At 43.6% G+C, this 14367-nt stretch overlaps 1 protein-coding gene across 3 annotated transcripts in view; it reads right to left on the bottom strand.

Moving 5' to 3' along the window:
- slc9d1 (solute carrier family 9 member D1) overlaps positions 1-12819 on the bottom strand; it is a 67123-nt gene extending 54304 nt beyond the window's left edge. For all 3 annotated transcript variants that reach the window (XM_078232333.1, XM_078232334.1, XM_078232335.1), the window contains exons 1-5: positions 12695-12819; positions 10911-11425; positions 8925-9104; positions 6056-6244; positions 1610-1738 (exon numbers count right to left, since the gene is read on the bottom strand). In XM_078232333.1, coding sequence (XP_078088459.1) covers positions 1610-1738; positions 6056-6244; positions 8925-9104; positions 10911-11357 — 945 coding nt within the window. In that variant the 5' untranslated portion in view covers positions 11358-11425; positions 12695-12819. The remainder of the gene's footprint in view (positions 1-1609; positions 1739-6055; positions 6245-8924; positions 9105-10910; positions 11426-12694) is intronic.
- Positions 12820-14367: the final 1548 nt, after the last annotated feature.

Raw genomic sequence — 14367 nt, 5'->3', positions numbered from 1 at the left:
TTCACACTGAATTTACTTAGAGTAAACGTCCAGAAGACCATAAGTATATCAGGTCACCCTTGGTCTTCTCTTTTTTTTGAATAGTATCAAAACGGCTCTTACCAAAGTCACAAAACACAAATGAACATGACAAAAGTAAACTTTCTCTCCTCGTACTTGGAGCTGTCTGCAGCCTTTGACACAGTTTGACCATTGTAGAATCCCTACAGTGTAGAAGGAGGCCATTCGGCCCTTTGAGACTACACCAATAACAATTCCATCCAGGACCTATCCCTGTAACCCCACATATAAAGGGCAATTTAGTACGGCCAATTCACCTAACCCACACTTCTTTGGAATGTGGGAGAAAAACTCAGAGGAAATGCACGCTGATATGGGGAGAATCTGCAAACTCCACACAATCCTCCTCCAACACATCTCCACCATCACCCAGCTCGTTCCATTCTTATCTATCTCATCATAGCTAGACACGGGGAGAGCACGCAAACTTCACACAGTTACCCAGGGCCAGAATCGAACCTGGGTCTCTGGCAGCAGTGCTAACCACTGTGCCACCATATCCTTCCTTTTCAAATACTTATCAGTTTAATTGATGCTATAATCACTGGCACAGCAAGTCATGCTAATTTGGTGAGATGAGTTGGGTCTGGTCAAGGTTTACAAATCATAAACAGATCAACTCATTCACAAATCCATTGGTATAAATCACATGTTAAATGTCTGCAATGTATTAGACTGCTTGCAAAGGAGGGCAGCATGGTAGTAGCACAGTGGTTAACATTGCTGCATCGCAGCTTCAGGGACCCAAGTTTGATTCCAGCCTTGGTTGACTGTGTGTGGAGTTTGCACATTCTCCCAGTGTCTGCATGTGTGGAGTTTGCACATTCTCACAGTGTCTGCATGGATTTCCTCCTGGGGGGTGCTCCGGTTTCCTCCCACAGTCCAAAGATGTTAGGTGGATTGGCCATGCTAAATTGCCCCTTAGTGTCTGAAGATGTGTAGGTTAGGGGGATTAGCAAATGTGTGGGATTACAGTGATAAGGTGGGTGTTTGAGCCAAGGAAAGATGCTCTCTTGGAGAGTCGGTACAAACTCGATGGGCCATATGGCCTCCTTCTGTACTGTAGGGGTTCTATGATTTAAAAACCAGAATTAAAATATTTTTAAACTGAGGCTGTTGAGATGAGTGGGGGAGAGTCAGGCAATATTACAACGGGTGGAAACAGGCAGTCCTAGCATCAGACTGGATGGGTGGTCAGAAGCTCATCTCCAGGTCAAGGTATGATACCCAAATAGGGACTGCTAGGTATCCAAAACTAAAAATGTACCGTGTGCCATGTAAAGGGAGATGAAGTTGGCACCCACACTGTATACCAATATCACAAAAAGTTCAATTCTTCAACTAGAACTGGCACAACAACACGCCAAATGTTCTTCTTTTATGAGGACCTGCACATTCTTCCCACTAGAAAACTAATAGCTGTAATCTTGATGGATATGGTATACCACTCTACAACAGTAAAATAATTGTTCAGTAAATGAACTGCTTATTCAAAGGCAACTTAAGCTGGGAACAATGCCCTACTGTATGACGCAAGTAGAATTCATACCTTGATGCGGTTGAGTCCAGAAGGACCCAAAAGGACTCCACAAACGATATAACCAAACATTGTCGGAAGCCCCATTAAAGTACAAATCCAGCCACAAGGCAGAGATACCACCACAATAGAAACTATATCCTGCAAATAAATAGCACAATTAAACACATGGTTTAAAAATCAAAGCATGAGCTCAGATTTTATAATTTTGAATTACATCAAGTTTGCATATTTACCTAAAGTACATAATAAGGTTTTAAATTTGACTCATAAACATAGTATAAAAGCTCTGACAAAGAGCCATCCAGTAACATTTGCTGTAACATTGAAACATTAGCTCTGATCTTTCCCCACAGATGTTGTCAAACCTGTAGAGATTTTCCAGCATTTTCTGATTTGTTTCATAAAAATAGTTCAATTTGAATTGAGATAGGCTGCAAAATTATTTAATGCTAATTTGAACTCGCACTGTGGTACTGTGACCCCTTTAAGGGGTGATCCTTCACAGGCCACGTGACCAGATCGGAATCAATGGAGTGGGAACGTTTGAACCTGGGCCAATCAGGAGGGAGTTAGTTGGAGCCAGGGCGTTGTTAGGCGTGGACTGTATAGTCATGCTGTTAAACATTTTTAGCATACATAGCTATTCTTACTCAATAAATCCTTTTGTCCACTGTTGGCCACATAAAGTCATCTCGAGTTATTACACTGGCAACGAGGACAAACTGGATCAGTTGAGAATGCCTGCAGTGCTGAGTTGGAGGGAGAGGAGAGTGATCATTTGGAGGCCGAAGGAGGAGGTACGGAATCTGTTATGAAACCCATATTTGGGAAAATAGAACCATTCAACCTCGAAGTCGAGAGCTGGGGGCAGTACATTCAGAGACGGCATTATTTTTTCATGGCTAATGAAATAACTACAGAGGAGAAACAGAAGGTAATACTGCTGAGTTTGTGACCCACAAACCTACAGCCTGGCGTCCCCCAAGGCTCCAGGCATAAGATCACAACTTCCAACCAGTTACTGGGTTGATCAGAGATCACATGAACTCCCGACCCTCTGTCATTACACAGAGATACAAATTTCACTCTTCTGTTAGGGAGTCAGAAGAGACAGCATCTGGCTTCATGGCTTGACTCCAATGGCTGGCTGAACACTGCGAGTTTGGGCCTGCGTTAGGGGATATGTTGAGGGATCGTTTAGTCTGCAGGATAAATAACCTCAATATCCAGAAGAATCTGCTAGTGGAGACCAAGATCTCACTGAAAAATGCAGCGGAGATGGACCAAGCAACTGAGTGCGCTGAGCATGGCATTAGAGAGCTGCAAGCCATGCAGACGGAGGTGAACCCGTTGTGGCAAGAAACGCCACCTGTTAGGAACAGTCCAAGTGAAGGCACAGTAGCAACTGAGAAGAATCATTCAGCACCAGGGTCCAAGGCATGTTTTCGGTGTGGGGGAGATCGCCCCCAAGTGACCTGCTGGTGCAAACATTTAATTGGCTTCAGAAGCAGGAAGAAAGGCCACATGCAAGCTAGGTGTAGAGCAAAGCAGGCTGCACAGAACACTCTGAAAAACAAAATGATGCCAAAAAACCAACTATGTGACTAAGCTGACAGAACAACCAAAGAAGGGATCCGAGGCTTACACACTCAACCAGGCCCAACTAAAAAAGATACCTCCCACTGAGATCATCTTAATGGGCAATGGCTGTCCCCAGAAAATATAGGTCGACACTAGTGCAGCAGCCACTATTTAGGTGAACCAACATTCAAACTTCTCCGGAAGTGACTTCAACTCCTTAGGTTTGAGCCATTCTGAGGCTACTTTGGCAACGTACACCAGACAGACACTAAATATAGTGGGGACAACATCCGTGCCTGTATCCTTATAGGAACCAGTCAGCTCAGCTACCCATCATAGTGACTGAAGGACAAAGGTCCAGTCTCATGGGACAGGACTGGCTAAAACAAATAAAACTGAACTGGCTGGAGACATTTAATATCCAGGATGGGGAATTCCAAGGACTTCTTTGTAAATATCCAGAGGGTCAGATAAAAGGAGTTAAAGCTAAGAATTATTTGAACCCCGAGGCTATGCCCAGATTTTACTGTCCTTGTCCAGTGTCCTATGCAGTGAACCAAAAATTAGAGGTGGAACTTAGAGGTTAGAAGGCCTGCATTATCAAGCCAGTGCTGAAACCAGACTGCACAGTGAGGATCTGCGGGATTTCAAGCGAACAATAAACAGGGGAACTCAGCAGGATTGTTAACCCATTCAGAGGATCGAGGATCTGTATGATAAGTTAACAGGGGGCTTCATTTATAAGCTAGTCATGCTCAAAGCTGGAACTGGATGAAGACTCCCAAAAGCTAGTCACAATAAATACCCGCAAAGGATTGTATTTAGTGGCCATTTGATGTCTTGTCAGCCTGTGCTATTTTTCAGCATACCATGGGGAGCCTGTTGCAAGGAATCCCCAAAGTGGTGGTATATTTAGATGATGTCTTAGTTACAGGCACATTTCCTGAGGAACATTGGGTAAATGTGGAGGAGGACCTCAAGAGGTTTAAGGAAACTGACGTCCATTTAAAATGCAAAAATTGCACGTTTCAAGCAGATGAGGTTACACAGCTCGGTTTCAAAGTAGTTGCATCCCCTCAAAGACAAGGTGAAAGCTATTAAAGGAATGCCTACACCTAAGAATGCAACTAAACTGAAGTCCTTCCTAGGAATGGTCGATTACTGTGGAAGATTCCTGCGAAATGTATCAACAACACTGATCCTGTTATGCCAGCTTTTAAAAAAGCATCAGCGTTGGAAGTGGAGAGACAAGCAAAAGGAAGTGTTTGCCCAAGTCAAACAACCTTACAGATGTCAACATTGGTCATGCACTTCAACCTGAGCAAGCCATTAGTAGTCACTTGTAAAGCCTCGCTATGTGGAATTGGAGCAGCCCTATCCCATAGAATGGCAGATGGGGTGGAGAGACCGATCGTGTTTGCCTCAAGGAGTTTCACGGATTCTGAGAAAAAATACTCTAAAATTGACAAAGAAAGCCTCGCAGTCATTTATGCTGTGAAGAAATTTCATCAGTACGTCTATAGACGGCATTTTACCATTATGCCAGACCATAAGCCATTGTTGGGGCTTTTCTGGGAAGATAAGATAGTGCTGCCTATTGCCTTGGTCAGAGGTGGGCCTTGCTGTTGGCCACATACAACTATACCTTCCAGCATAGGCTGACAATACACATCTTGCACTTAGCCGCCTCCCACTGCCACAGAACACAGTTACTGCCTGTTCCACAGGAGATAGAACTGGCTTTTAATCTTTTGGACGCCCTGCCTGTCTCAGCAGCCCACATTAAGTTGTGGATAGATGGGGACCCATTGTTCTCGAAGGTCAAGAAAATAGGCTGACAAGAATGGCACTTCAACAAGGTGGAGCAGATGAAATATGAAACCCCCCCCCCCCCCCCCCCCCGCCCGAGTTATTGTTCCACCCCTGGGGCAAGTGTTTATACAGTAACAGTATCACCTCTTCATTTGTATCCTTTTCTTCCACTATAATACAAAGGACATAGGCCTTTTTTTAAAAACTTGCTTCTGGCATGAAATTGTTAGTTTCATTTTTTCCTAAATTAACACCTTTGTTCTTTGAAATTGAATAGGGTAAAACTCTGAGCAAAAAGGGAAACAAATTCTGCCAACTTGACTTGAAGACAGTTAAACATATTGATCAATTACACTGCAGTCAGACACTAAGCTAACATAAAAAAACACTTATGAATGTAATTGCACTGGTTGTTTATATTGCCTTCTCTTCCAATTCTGTATGATCCACAAATTAAAATTTTGCTTTTAATGCCCTTCTCTATCTAAAAACATAAATAACAAAGAATGCCAAGACAGATCCTTGGAGGGTCTCACTGGCAAACTATCAGAAGACAATCTAAAGAATAATCATGTAGCAACCTCAATGATGATCTCTAACCAACTAGTATTCAAGCTAACACATGAAAACTAATGCAATAGATAAAATTGACAGGAATCATTTTAGATTTCTTTCGGCTCTTTTGTAAGGGAGTTGGTGTCTCAGTTGCAAAAGAAATGGATAAAACGCTGACCTTACAGCAGTCATTGGTTTCTGAAAATAGAATGCCAGAGCCAACTTAGCACTGACAACATCTGAAGTGCTGCTCGTTGTTAGCTATAGGTGGAGCTCAAGATTATTTCAGCAAAGCATTTGACCTGGGCCTCAATACAGTTCTATCCGAATGCTATAAACATACAGGTTTACTCCACCACCAGGACTTGGTGCTCTCCAATCCATCTTACAGTCACCAAGAAAGCCATTTAGCAAATCAGAAATTTGAGAAGTTCTCACATTTGAAACAAATAAAACTGAACATAAAGGGTCCTGGTTACAATTATGAAAAACATAGGCCCCAATTACCTTTATAAAATGAATATCAGCTCGAGGGATGGTCGAGTCTCTAGGTTTGGTCAGTATATACTGGTTGTTCTGAGAGTCAATGAGCATGCTCAGCCCCAAGCCGCCCTCTACTTCATGCAGAGAGAGGTTGCGATTATGGTCTTCTTCCTCTTCAACTCTGATAACTGCTTCAACATTTCCACCACGGATCTGAAATATAAAACTACTGTAATTGCACTTTGTGGCAGGCCAACTTGTTCCGCTAACCAGTTCAACAATATTGGGTGTGTCGTGAAATATGAAGATTGCTGTTTAAGAATTTGTTTTAAACCAGAAAGCTAGCTGATTAAAAACTTCTTGTCCAGTTAGAAATTTTACAAGCACTTGTAAAACTTTAAAGGTTGACAATAAGATTTTCATTAACAAAGTGAGCAAGAACTCAAGTTAACACGTTCACTGTCCAGTACAGTCCAAAGAAAGGAGCAGCATCAATTCGGAGAGTTTCCACCTACAGTGTTAGACACACATCAACATTAGGCTATTCCGGGTGTTGAGCGTTCCGTCCTAGGACAAGTCACAATTCAAGACGTACTTGAAATGTGACTCGAGTAGCTGAGACAATGTACCACTATCTGCAGAGTACCTTCTCCAAGTTAAAATGCAACCAAAGTTAAAGAACTCCATTTAACCTTGCACTGGCAGAACCACTCAACCATCAGACCCGACTATCCCACTGGATGTTAACCTGGTATTCAGAGCCGATACTCAGTTTTCCTTCACGAGACCATTGGGTTGGTAAGTGGTGGTTGAAGCCAACCCTTCTAACCAAGACGAGAATACCGACAGGGTGCCAGTGGTGACTCTATCTAGAGCCTGCTGGGTACTAACTCAGTATCTAAACACCGTAACTCACCAGCATTGTCCAGAGTGGGGTCTAAAACCTTCCGAATTAGAAGTAGGAGTGCCAGCACTCAGCAGATGTCTCACTCAGAGGTAGAATAGTGTCCAGCACACACCCTACAGTTTTCAGTCGCTCTATCAATTTACTTCCATTTTAAATTCCATTCTTCCTATATATTACAGATTCTGCCCTAACAATCTTGCTCCCCCTAACTCTACAATAAGCTCCCCAATTCTCACAAATTGGATTGGAAAATATTTCCCTCATCTGCCTGATCAATAAATGTACCAACTCAAAATGGAATGCATTTCACACTAACATTTCAACACATCCAATGAATTGTTCTTTGTGCGCTTAATTTCTTCAGTAAAGATTTTAGTTGAAGGTCATCACCTATCCCAAAAGCCTTGAGCATTTAGACAGTTACATGGGTAAGATTGGTAGAAAGGGATATAGGCCAAATGCGGACAATTGGGACTAGCTTAGTGGTAAAAATTGGGCAGCATGGACAATTGGGCCAAAGGGCCTGTTTCCATGCTGTAAACCTCTATGACTCTATGATGTGGAGTTGATCTGTTTCCCTGCAGTTGTGAAAAGTGGAAAATCAATTCTTCCATCGGAGCAGTACCACATATTGAACTCTCCATTGAAACATCTGGATCAGAAAGAGCATTTAGCATGGTGTCTATCCCTTTTGGAACCAAGGCCATTTCTTTTAGAAGAAATGTTAGAAATGTAATTAACCGAAATTCTAACTGCTGTTAGAGTCAGAGACACCAGGAGTGTACAAGACATCCAGGAATATATCAGTATAAGGTGCTGGCCATTTGGCTCGGAGACATGGAGAAATGTCTTCACTCAATAGAGCTTTTGGAATTCTCTACTCCAGAGAGATGTAGATGCTCATTCAGTATTTTCAAGACAGAGGTCAATGATTTTTTTGGATATTAAAGGAATCACAGGAGATGGGAAGTGCCCCCTTTCTGCACCAGATTTGCAAAGCCACTCTCGATCTCTTCAAATCTGCATGAAGGAAACTTGGTCTGTCCTTGAATGTTGCCAAATCAAAGCTCATATAGCAACTTACACCTGGTCAGCCAAATATTCCACCTCCTATATATGTTGAACTAGCAAGTCTAGAATATATTGAACACTTCCCATACTTTGGCAGCCACCTCTGTCAAAAGGCTACTACCGACAAGGAGATCCAACAACAGTTCAGCCTTCTACAAGCTACGGGAGTGAATGTTTGACAAAAGGCCTCCGCAAGTCAACAAATTCCTGGTGCACAGAGCATCTGTCTTTACCACACTCCTGTACGACAGTGAAACTGGGACAGTGCATCAGTGACGCAAAAAAGCACAATAGAAATTCCATCAGCAATGCAACTCGTATCCTCTAGATTCAATGGGAGGACTGTTGAATAAATACTTGTAAAGCCGGCTCCACAAGCATCCAGCCAAAAGTCCTGTAAAATCAACTTCAATGGAATGGCCACTGTGCCTGCACGGCTGAAAATCTCTTCCCTAGGTCCTATTTTCTCAACTCTCAAATGGCCAACATTCCCAGGAAGGACATGGAAAACACTACAAAGACATTTTGAAGCTCCCTGTCAAGCACAGCAGCATTGACATTAGTGACTGGGAGGTGCTTGCTACCAATCATTCAAAATGGCAACAACTTGTCCATCAAGCTGCATTGTGCTTGGTGTCCCAACATCCTAATGATGAGGCAAAGAAAAGGAGGCAAATCATGCACTCTGTTTCCCACTAGCCCGTGTGTCCAAAGATCTGCAGGTCTGTGGCCTGTTCAGTCACAAACTCATGACTCTAAGTAGACACCATCCTTGAATGGAGGGACAGCCAATAACGAATGGGCAGTGCAGAAAACTGTAGGTGAGGTGACGATCAGACAGTATTTTACTGAATGGTAACACAGGCTAAACAACCTACTCCAGCTGCTTATATATGTCTTTAACCAACAACTCACCAGTTTGTTGTTGTCAAACATATGGTCGTCAATCTCCTCCTCCAAACGGTCAGCAGCCTTCCGCACATCTTCAAGGATTTCATCAAGCATTGACAAGCTTCTGTTTGCATGCTGCATATTTTTAAGTGCCTCAGCTTGGTGTTTCTCTGCAGCCAATAACTCCACATATTCTTTTTCTTCCTGTATGTTAAAGAGAGCATCAAAAGCAGAAATAATTTAATGGCCAGAGATTAAAAACCTGTTGCTGTCTGGGAGCAGAAATTTAGCACCAGGCTATAAAGGAGGGTGGAGACAGCAGGGAGAGAAAGCCATGGGGAAAGGATGGGACATGGCAGATTATACTTGGCGAGGAAACAAGAATGAGGTGCCATAGATACGAGATTAAATTTAAGAAAACAGGTGGCAGGAGAAACTTTTTTTATACAGAGTTAAACGGTTGCGGAATTCAGTTTTAGGGTAAGTGACTGAAGCAAAAATATGCCAAAAGTCAAGATTAGTTTCAACAGATGGGCTGTTGCAACCAGGAGAAGGGAGAGGGGTGGGGAGAAGAGACTGTTTATTTATAATAAGATATCTCAGTGCATCCTCCCCAGTGCCTGCCAGAAACAATGCAACCCCACAACTCAAAAAGGGTTGTAAAACAATAAATACTCCCAAAGGGAGGAAACAAAGTGTCAGCTATCCACTGACTTCCCAATTTCTGAGCTCCTGCTCTGAAGAGAATTGCCATTTTCTCTCTCTGCAACTCTCGTTCTCCAGCTCTGTGAATCTCAGGTTTCCTTCCTTCCTCCATTGCTGATTCTCTGATCATAGGTTCCGTCTTTGGAGGAACAGCTAGGAGGGAACTTGAGATTGGAGGAGCTGCAGGCATAAGTAATCACCCCAGTGTTTAATGGGAGGACATTCCAGCTCATCCAAAATGAAGCTTCAGATAGGCTGAAGTATGATGGGCCAAAGGGCCTCTTTGTGCCCATAGAGTCATAGAGGTTTACAGCATGGAAACAGGCCCTTCGGCCCAACTTGTCCATGCCGCCCTTTTTTTTAAAACCCCTAAGCTAATCCCAATTGCCCGCATTTGGCCCATATCCCTCTATACCCATCATACCCATGTAACTATTTAAATGCTTTTTAAAAGATAAAATTGTACCCACCTCTACTACTACCTCTGGCAGCTTGTTCCAGACACTCACCACCCTCTGTGAAAAAATTGCCCTTCTGGACACTTTTGTATCTCTCCCCCCCTGCTATAAAAAGCTGTAAAACTCTATACACAGGCTGACTAGCGGGGGCTGGAGCTGGGTGGCGTCAGCATACATTAGCAATTTTAGCATATGTCTTCAGACAATATTACAGGAAGCTGCATCTAGATGAGAAACCAGAGAAATCCTTCAGGTTTTCACAGTTAATGATGCAGGAGTTGGAATAGATGCTATTACTAAAGTTGCTCTGGCTATAATTAGATAGATATGAGAGGAACCAAGTGTGAGGAGCCCTGCTAAACTGAGCAAGAGGTGTGATACAATGGTGTAAGGTGGCTTATTCACGCTAAAGGTGGCGGAAAGATATAGGAGAGATAGTGCCAACTGTCAGTCACATAGGATATCATTGTAACTTTGATTAGCTCGGATGGGTGGGTTGTCAGCAAAATGGGTAATGAGACTGGATGGGGGTCTCAGATAAGAGAAGACCAAAGACTTGGGCTGAGCGCACCATCTCCTGGGCATTGCACTGCATTGGCTGGAGAAGCAGTTCTGAGGGAATGGGGTGGCTCAAGCTGACAGCCAAGCAGCTGGGCACACATCAGCACTACTTCATCAGATGTTGAAAAAGCAATATTTTTCAGGAGGAGAAATTCATTAATTTTTCAGTCACTACAATATGCATTGGTGGCTAGCTGTACAATGAGAATCAGGTTGGGAGCACAGACAATAAAGTAAAGTCACACTTTTTATGGAAGTTATGAGATATAACAAAGGAAAGTCTGACCTTTATCGCAGCTTCTCTCAAGGCTTCCAGACGTTGCTTGCTGCTTTCTCTCATGTTCACAATATCTCTATAATCCCCCTGCAGTACTCTGTCAAGTCCATGGACTGCCTGGAAGACCGATTTCTCGCTCTCATTCAACTCCTTCTGGAAGATCTCAAAAGTGTGCACCTGGAAGATCTTTTCTTCCACTGACAGTCTTGAGTCCATTCCGACGGATTTAATTGCTTTCTTCAGTTTGTTCAGCACCACATTCTTCTGACGAAGCATGCCAGACAACTTCTTACAATTCTCCATGATCCATTGTGTCCCCTTTGTGATTGTTACTCCTCTCCCTCGGTGCAGTTTGATTGCATGCTTGGCCACATCTACATACTCTACAGCTTGCACTGAGCAGCAAGAAGCCAGGATAAAGACAATCCACATGATTTCAGACTTAATCTGCTTCATTTTCCGACACTTAATTCACAGCTACAGAAAGACAGTCTGAAAAATCTCCAATTTGATTCATTGCAACCCTGAAACAGAAACCGAATAAATAATTAGAATGACAGCAATTTTAACCATATCAAAACTAGGTAGTGTGAAGTGTGTGCATTGCCAAAAGTTACTTTACAAATACTCAATTTCATTACTCACTCATTAAAAGATCAGCCACCAAAAGACATGAGATTTTTTACAGTACAGGTTTTGTCACATTTGACTCTTAAATTAGCCATCCACTTATTCCCATTCTTCTGCCCTGACTTAATCCAGAATCTGATTTTTTACCTCCAATATTTGTAAAATGAATTTTCCACATGTAAACTTGAAATGTATATGATAATCAATAAGATAGGACGTGTTTATTGCAGTACTACTCTGTACATTCAGGTAGAGAAAACAAACCTGCACTTGGACCAGATTTTTCCCTGCAGAAATGATGCCAAGATTTAGCAGTTTCAACAGAACAGCTCAATTGCCTAGGCTGCAACATAAATCCAGTCTGAACAAGCCCAAATATAGTGTCACCAATTCCACATGGGCTGTTATCTGTATTAATTGTAACCCACTCAAAGTGTCTTTCAGCTGCTTTTTGGGGGCTGGGGGCGGGGGGCAGGGGAGGAGGTTGGCATAATGGGAAAGCCAATCCAGCTGGTAAAGTTCTTCTGAGTTATGATGCAATGGAATACTGTCCATTTACCTGGGTGGGTGCAACTCTACAGCAGCACTCAAGCTCCATCCAGGCCAACAATAACATTCATTGTCACTGGGTCAAAAACCTGGGAGCCCTTCAGCACAAAGATTTTGGAGGTTTAAAAAGGCTCAACACCTCAGGTCAGTCAGCAGATGGGTGCTATCAGTCCCATCAATGGTGAAGAACCAAAAGTAGAGATCATGGGAAGTGGAAGTGATGGAGTGATTCAGCTGGTCAGTGGCTGCACAGTCTTGTGGTGAATGGAGGACAAGCTGCTGCTGCCTTGATTAATCACTCTCTCTTTAAAAGGATTCCCAAAACGTGTTCAACCAAGCTCAGCATCAGCTTTGGACATTCTTTACATTAAAAGTTGCTGTGTAAATGAAAGATGACAAATGATGAATGTCAGACTCAGTACATAATCACCAGGGTGAGCCAATACAGTCAACATAGCATTAGAATTAATTAGCAGCAGGGAATCCAGCCCCACTGCTCAGTGGAGATGTTTATGTTCCACAGGAGCGCCCTGCCACCATATTTCAACCATCTCCCCCTGTCAGCATGCACAGTATTCACCCAACTTTCCCTTCAATGCAGCTAAAAGATTCACCTCAAGCAGCTCCCGGTGGCCATCAGCAGCACAGTTCCAACTGACTCTACAGGTTATCCTCTTCTCTCTCCAGCGCCGCCATCATGCCGCGGCACACGTCACCGGCTAGTGACGTTACCGACCCCAACTGACGCGATGACGCAATCGCGCCACCACCCAGTCCCCCCGTGACGTCAACCCGGATATCCGGCCGGAGTTACCTAGCAACGGAGCGAGCGAGCTCGAGCGGCCGTGCTGGGTGTTTGAGCTGGTGGTAGGGTTGGGTTGGGTTGGGTTGGGCTGAGGGTCAGGGGTGTGGTTGTTGGGAGATGGAGCGTTCCTAACTGTTTGGGTAAAAGGCCATGATAAGCAAGGGGAGGGTGTGTATGTAATCAGATACTGAAGCAATCCATGTCCAAACGCAGCAGGACCTGGACAATATCCAGACTTGGGCTGACGAATAATATTCATAAGAAGTCTCACAACACCAGGTTAAAGTCCAACAGGTTTATTTGGTAGCACAGACCACTAGCTTTCGGAGCGCTGCTCCTTCGTCAGGTGAGTGGGAGTTCTGTTCACAAACAGGGCATATAAAGTCACAAACTCAATTTACAAAATAATGGTTGGAGTGCGAGTCTTTACAGGTAATCCAGTCTTAAAGGTACAGACAATGTGAGTGGAGAGAGGGTTAAGCACAGGTTAAAGAGATGTGTATTGTCTCCAGACAGGGCAGTTAGTGAGATTTTGCAAGCCCAGGCAGGTCATGGGGGTTACAGATAGTGTGACATGAACCCAAGATCCCGGTTGAGGCCGTCCTCATGTGCGGAACTTGGCTATCAGTCTCTGCTCAGCGACTCTGCAGAGTCTGCTCAGCGTAGAGTCGCTGAGCAGAGACTGATAGCCAAGTTCCGCACATGAGGACGGCCTCAACCGGGATCTTGGGTTCATGTCACACTATCTGTAACCCCCACGACTTGCCTGGGCTTGCAAAATCTCACTAACTGTCCTGTCTGGAGACAATACACATCTCTTTAACCTGTGCTTAACGCTCTCTCCACTCACATTGTCTGTACCTTTGAGACTTGATTACTTGTAAAGACTCGCATTCCAACCATTATTTTGTAAATTGAGTTTGTGTCTTTATATGCCCTGTTTGTGAATACAATTCCCACTCACCTGACGAAGGAGCAGCAAGCGCTCCGAAAGCTAGTGGCTTTTGCTACCAAATAAACCTGTTGGACTTTAACCTGGTGTTGTGAGACTTCTTACTGTGTTTACCCCAGTCCAACGCCGGCATCTCCACATCAAGTAATATTCGTGTCAGGCAAGAACCATCTCCAACAAGAGAATTTAAGCAACTCCCTTTGACATTCAATGGCATTGTTATTGTTGAATCCAGTAAGAAGTCTCACAACACCAGGTTAAAGTCCAACAGGTTTATTTGGTAGCAAAAGCCACTCGCTTTCGGAGTGCTCGCTGCTCCTTCGTCAGGTCTCTGTGATATGTACGCTCCTCAAGACATCACTATTCCCCAAGTTCCCTAACATCCATGCCTTTCTCAATAGTAAATACTGATGAGAAATATTCATTTAGGATCTCACCCATCTCTTGTGGATCTGCGCAAAGATGATCTTAATCCTTACCTGACGAAGGAGCAGCAAGCGCTCCAAAAGCTAGAGGCTTTTGCTACCAAA

Source organism: Mustelus asterias, chromosome 17 (genome assembly GCF_964213995.1).
Source record: "Mustelus asterias chromosome 17, sMusAst1.hap1.1, whole genome shotgun sequence".
Taxonomy (NCBI): domain Eukaryota; kingdom Metazoa; phylum Chordata; class Chondrichthyes; order Carcharhiniformes; family Triakidae; genus Mustelus; species Mustelus asterias.
Note: the sequence above shows the minus strand (reverse complement) of the source record. Positions and strands in the feature narration are given on the sequence as shown.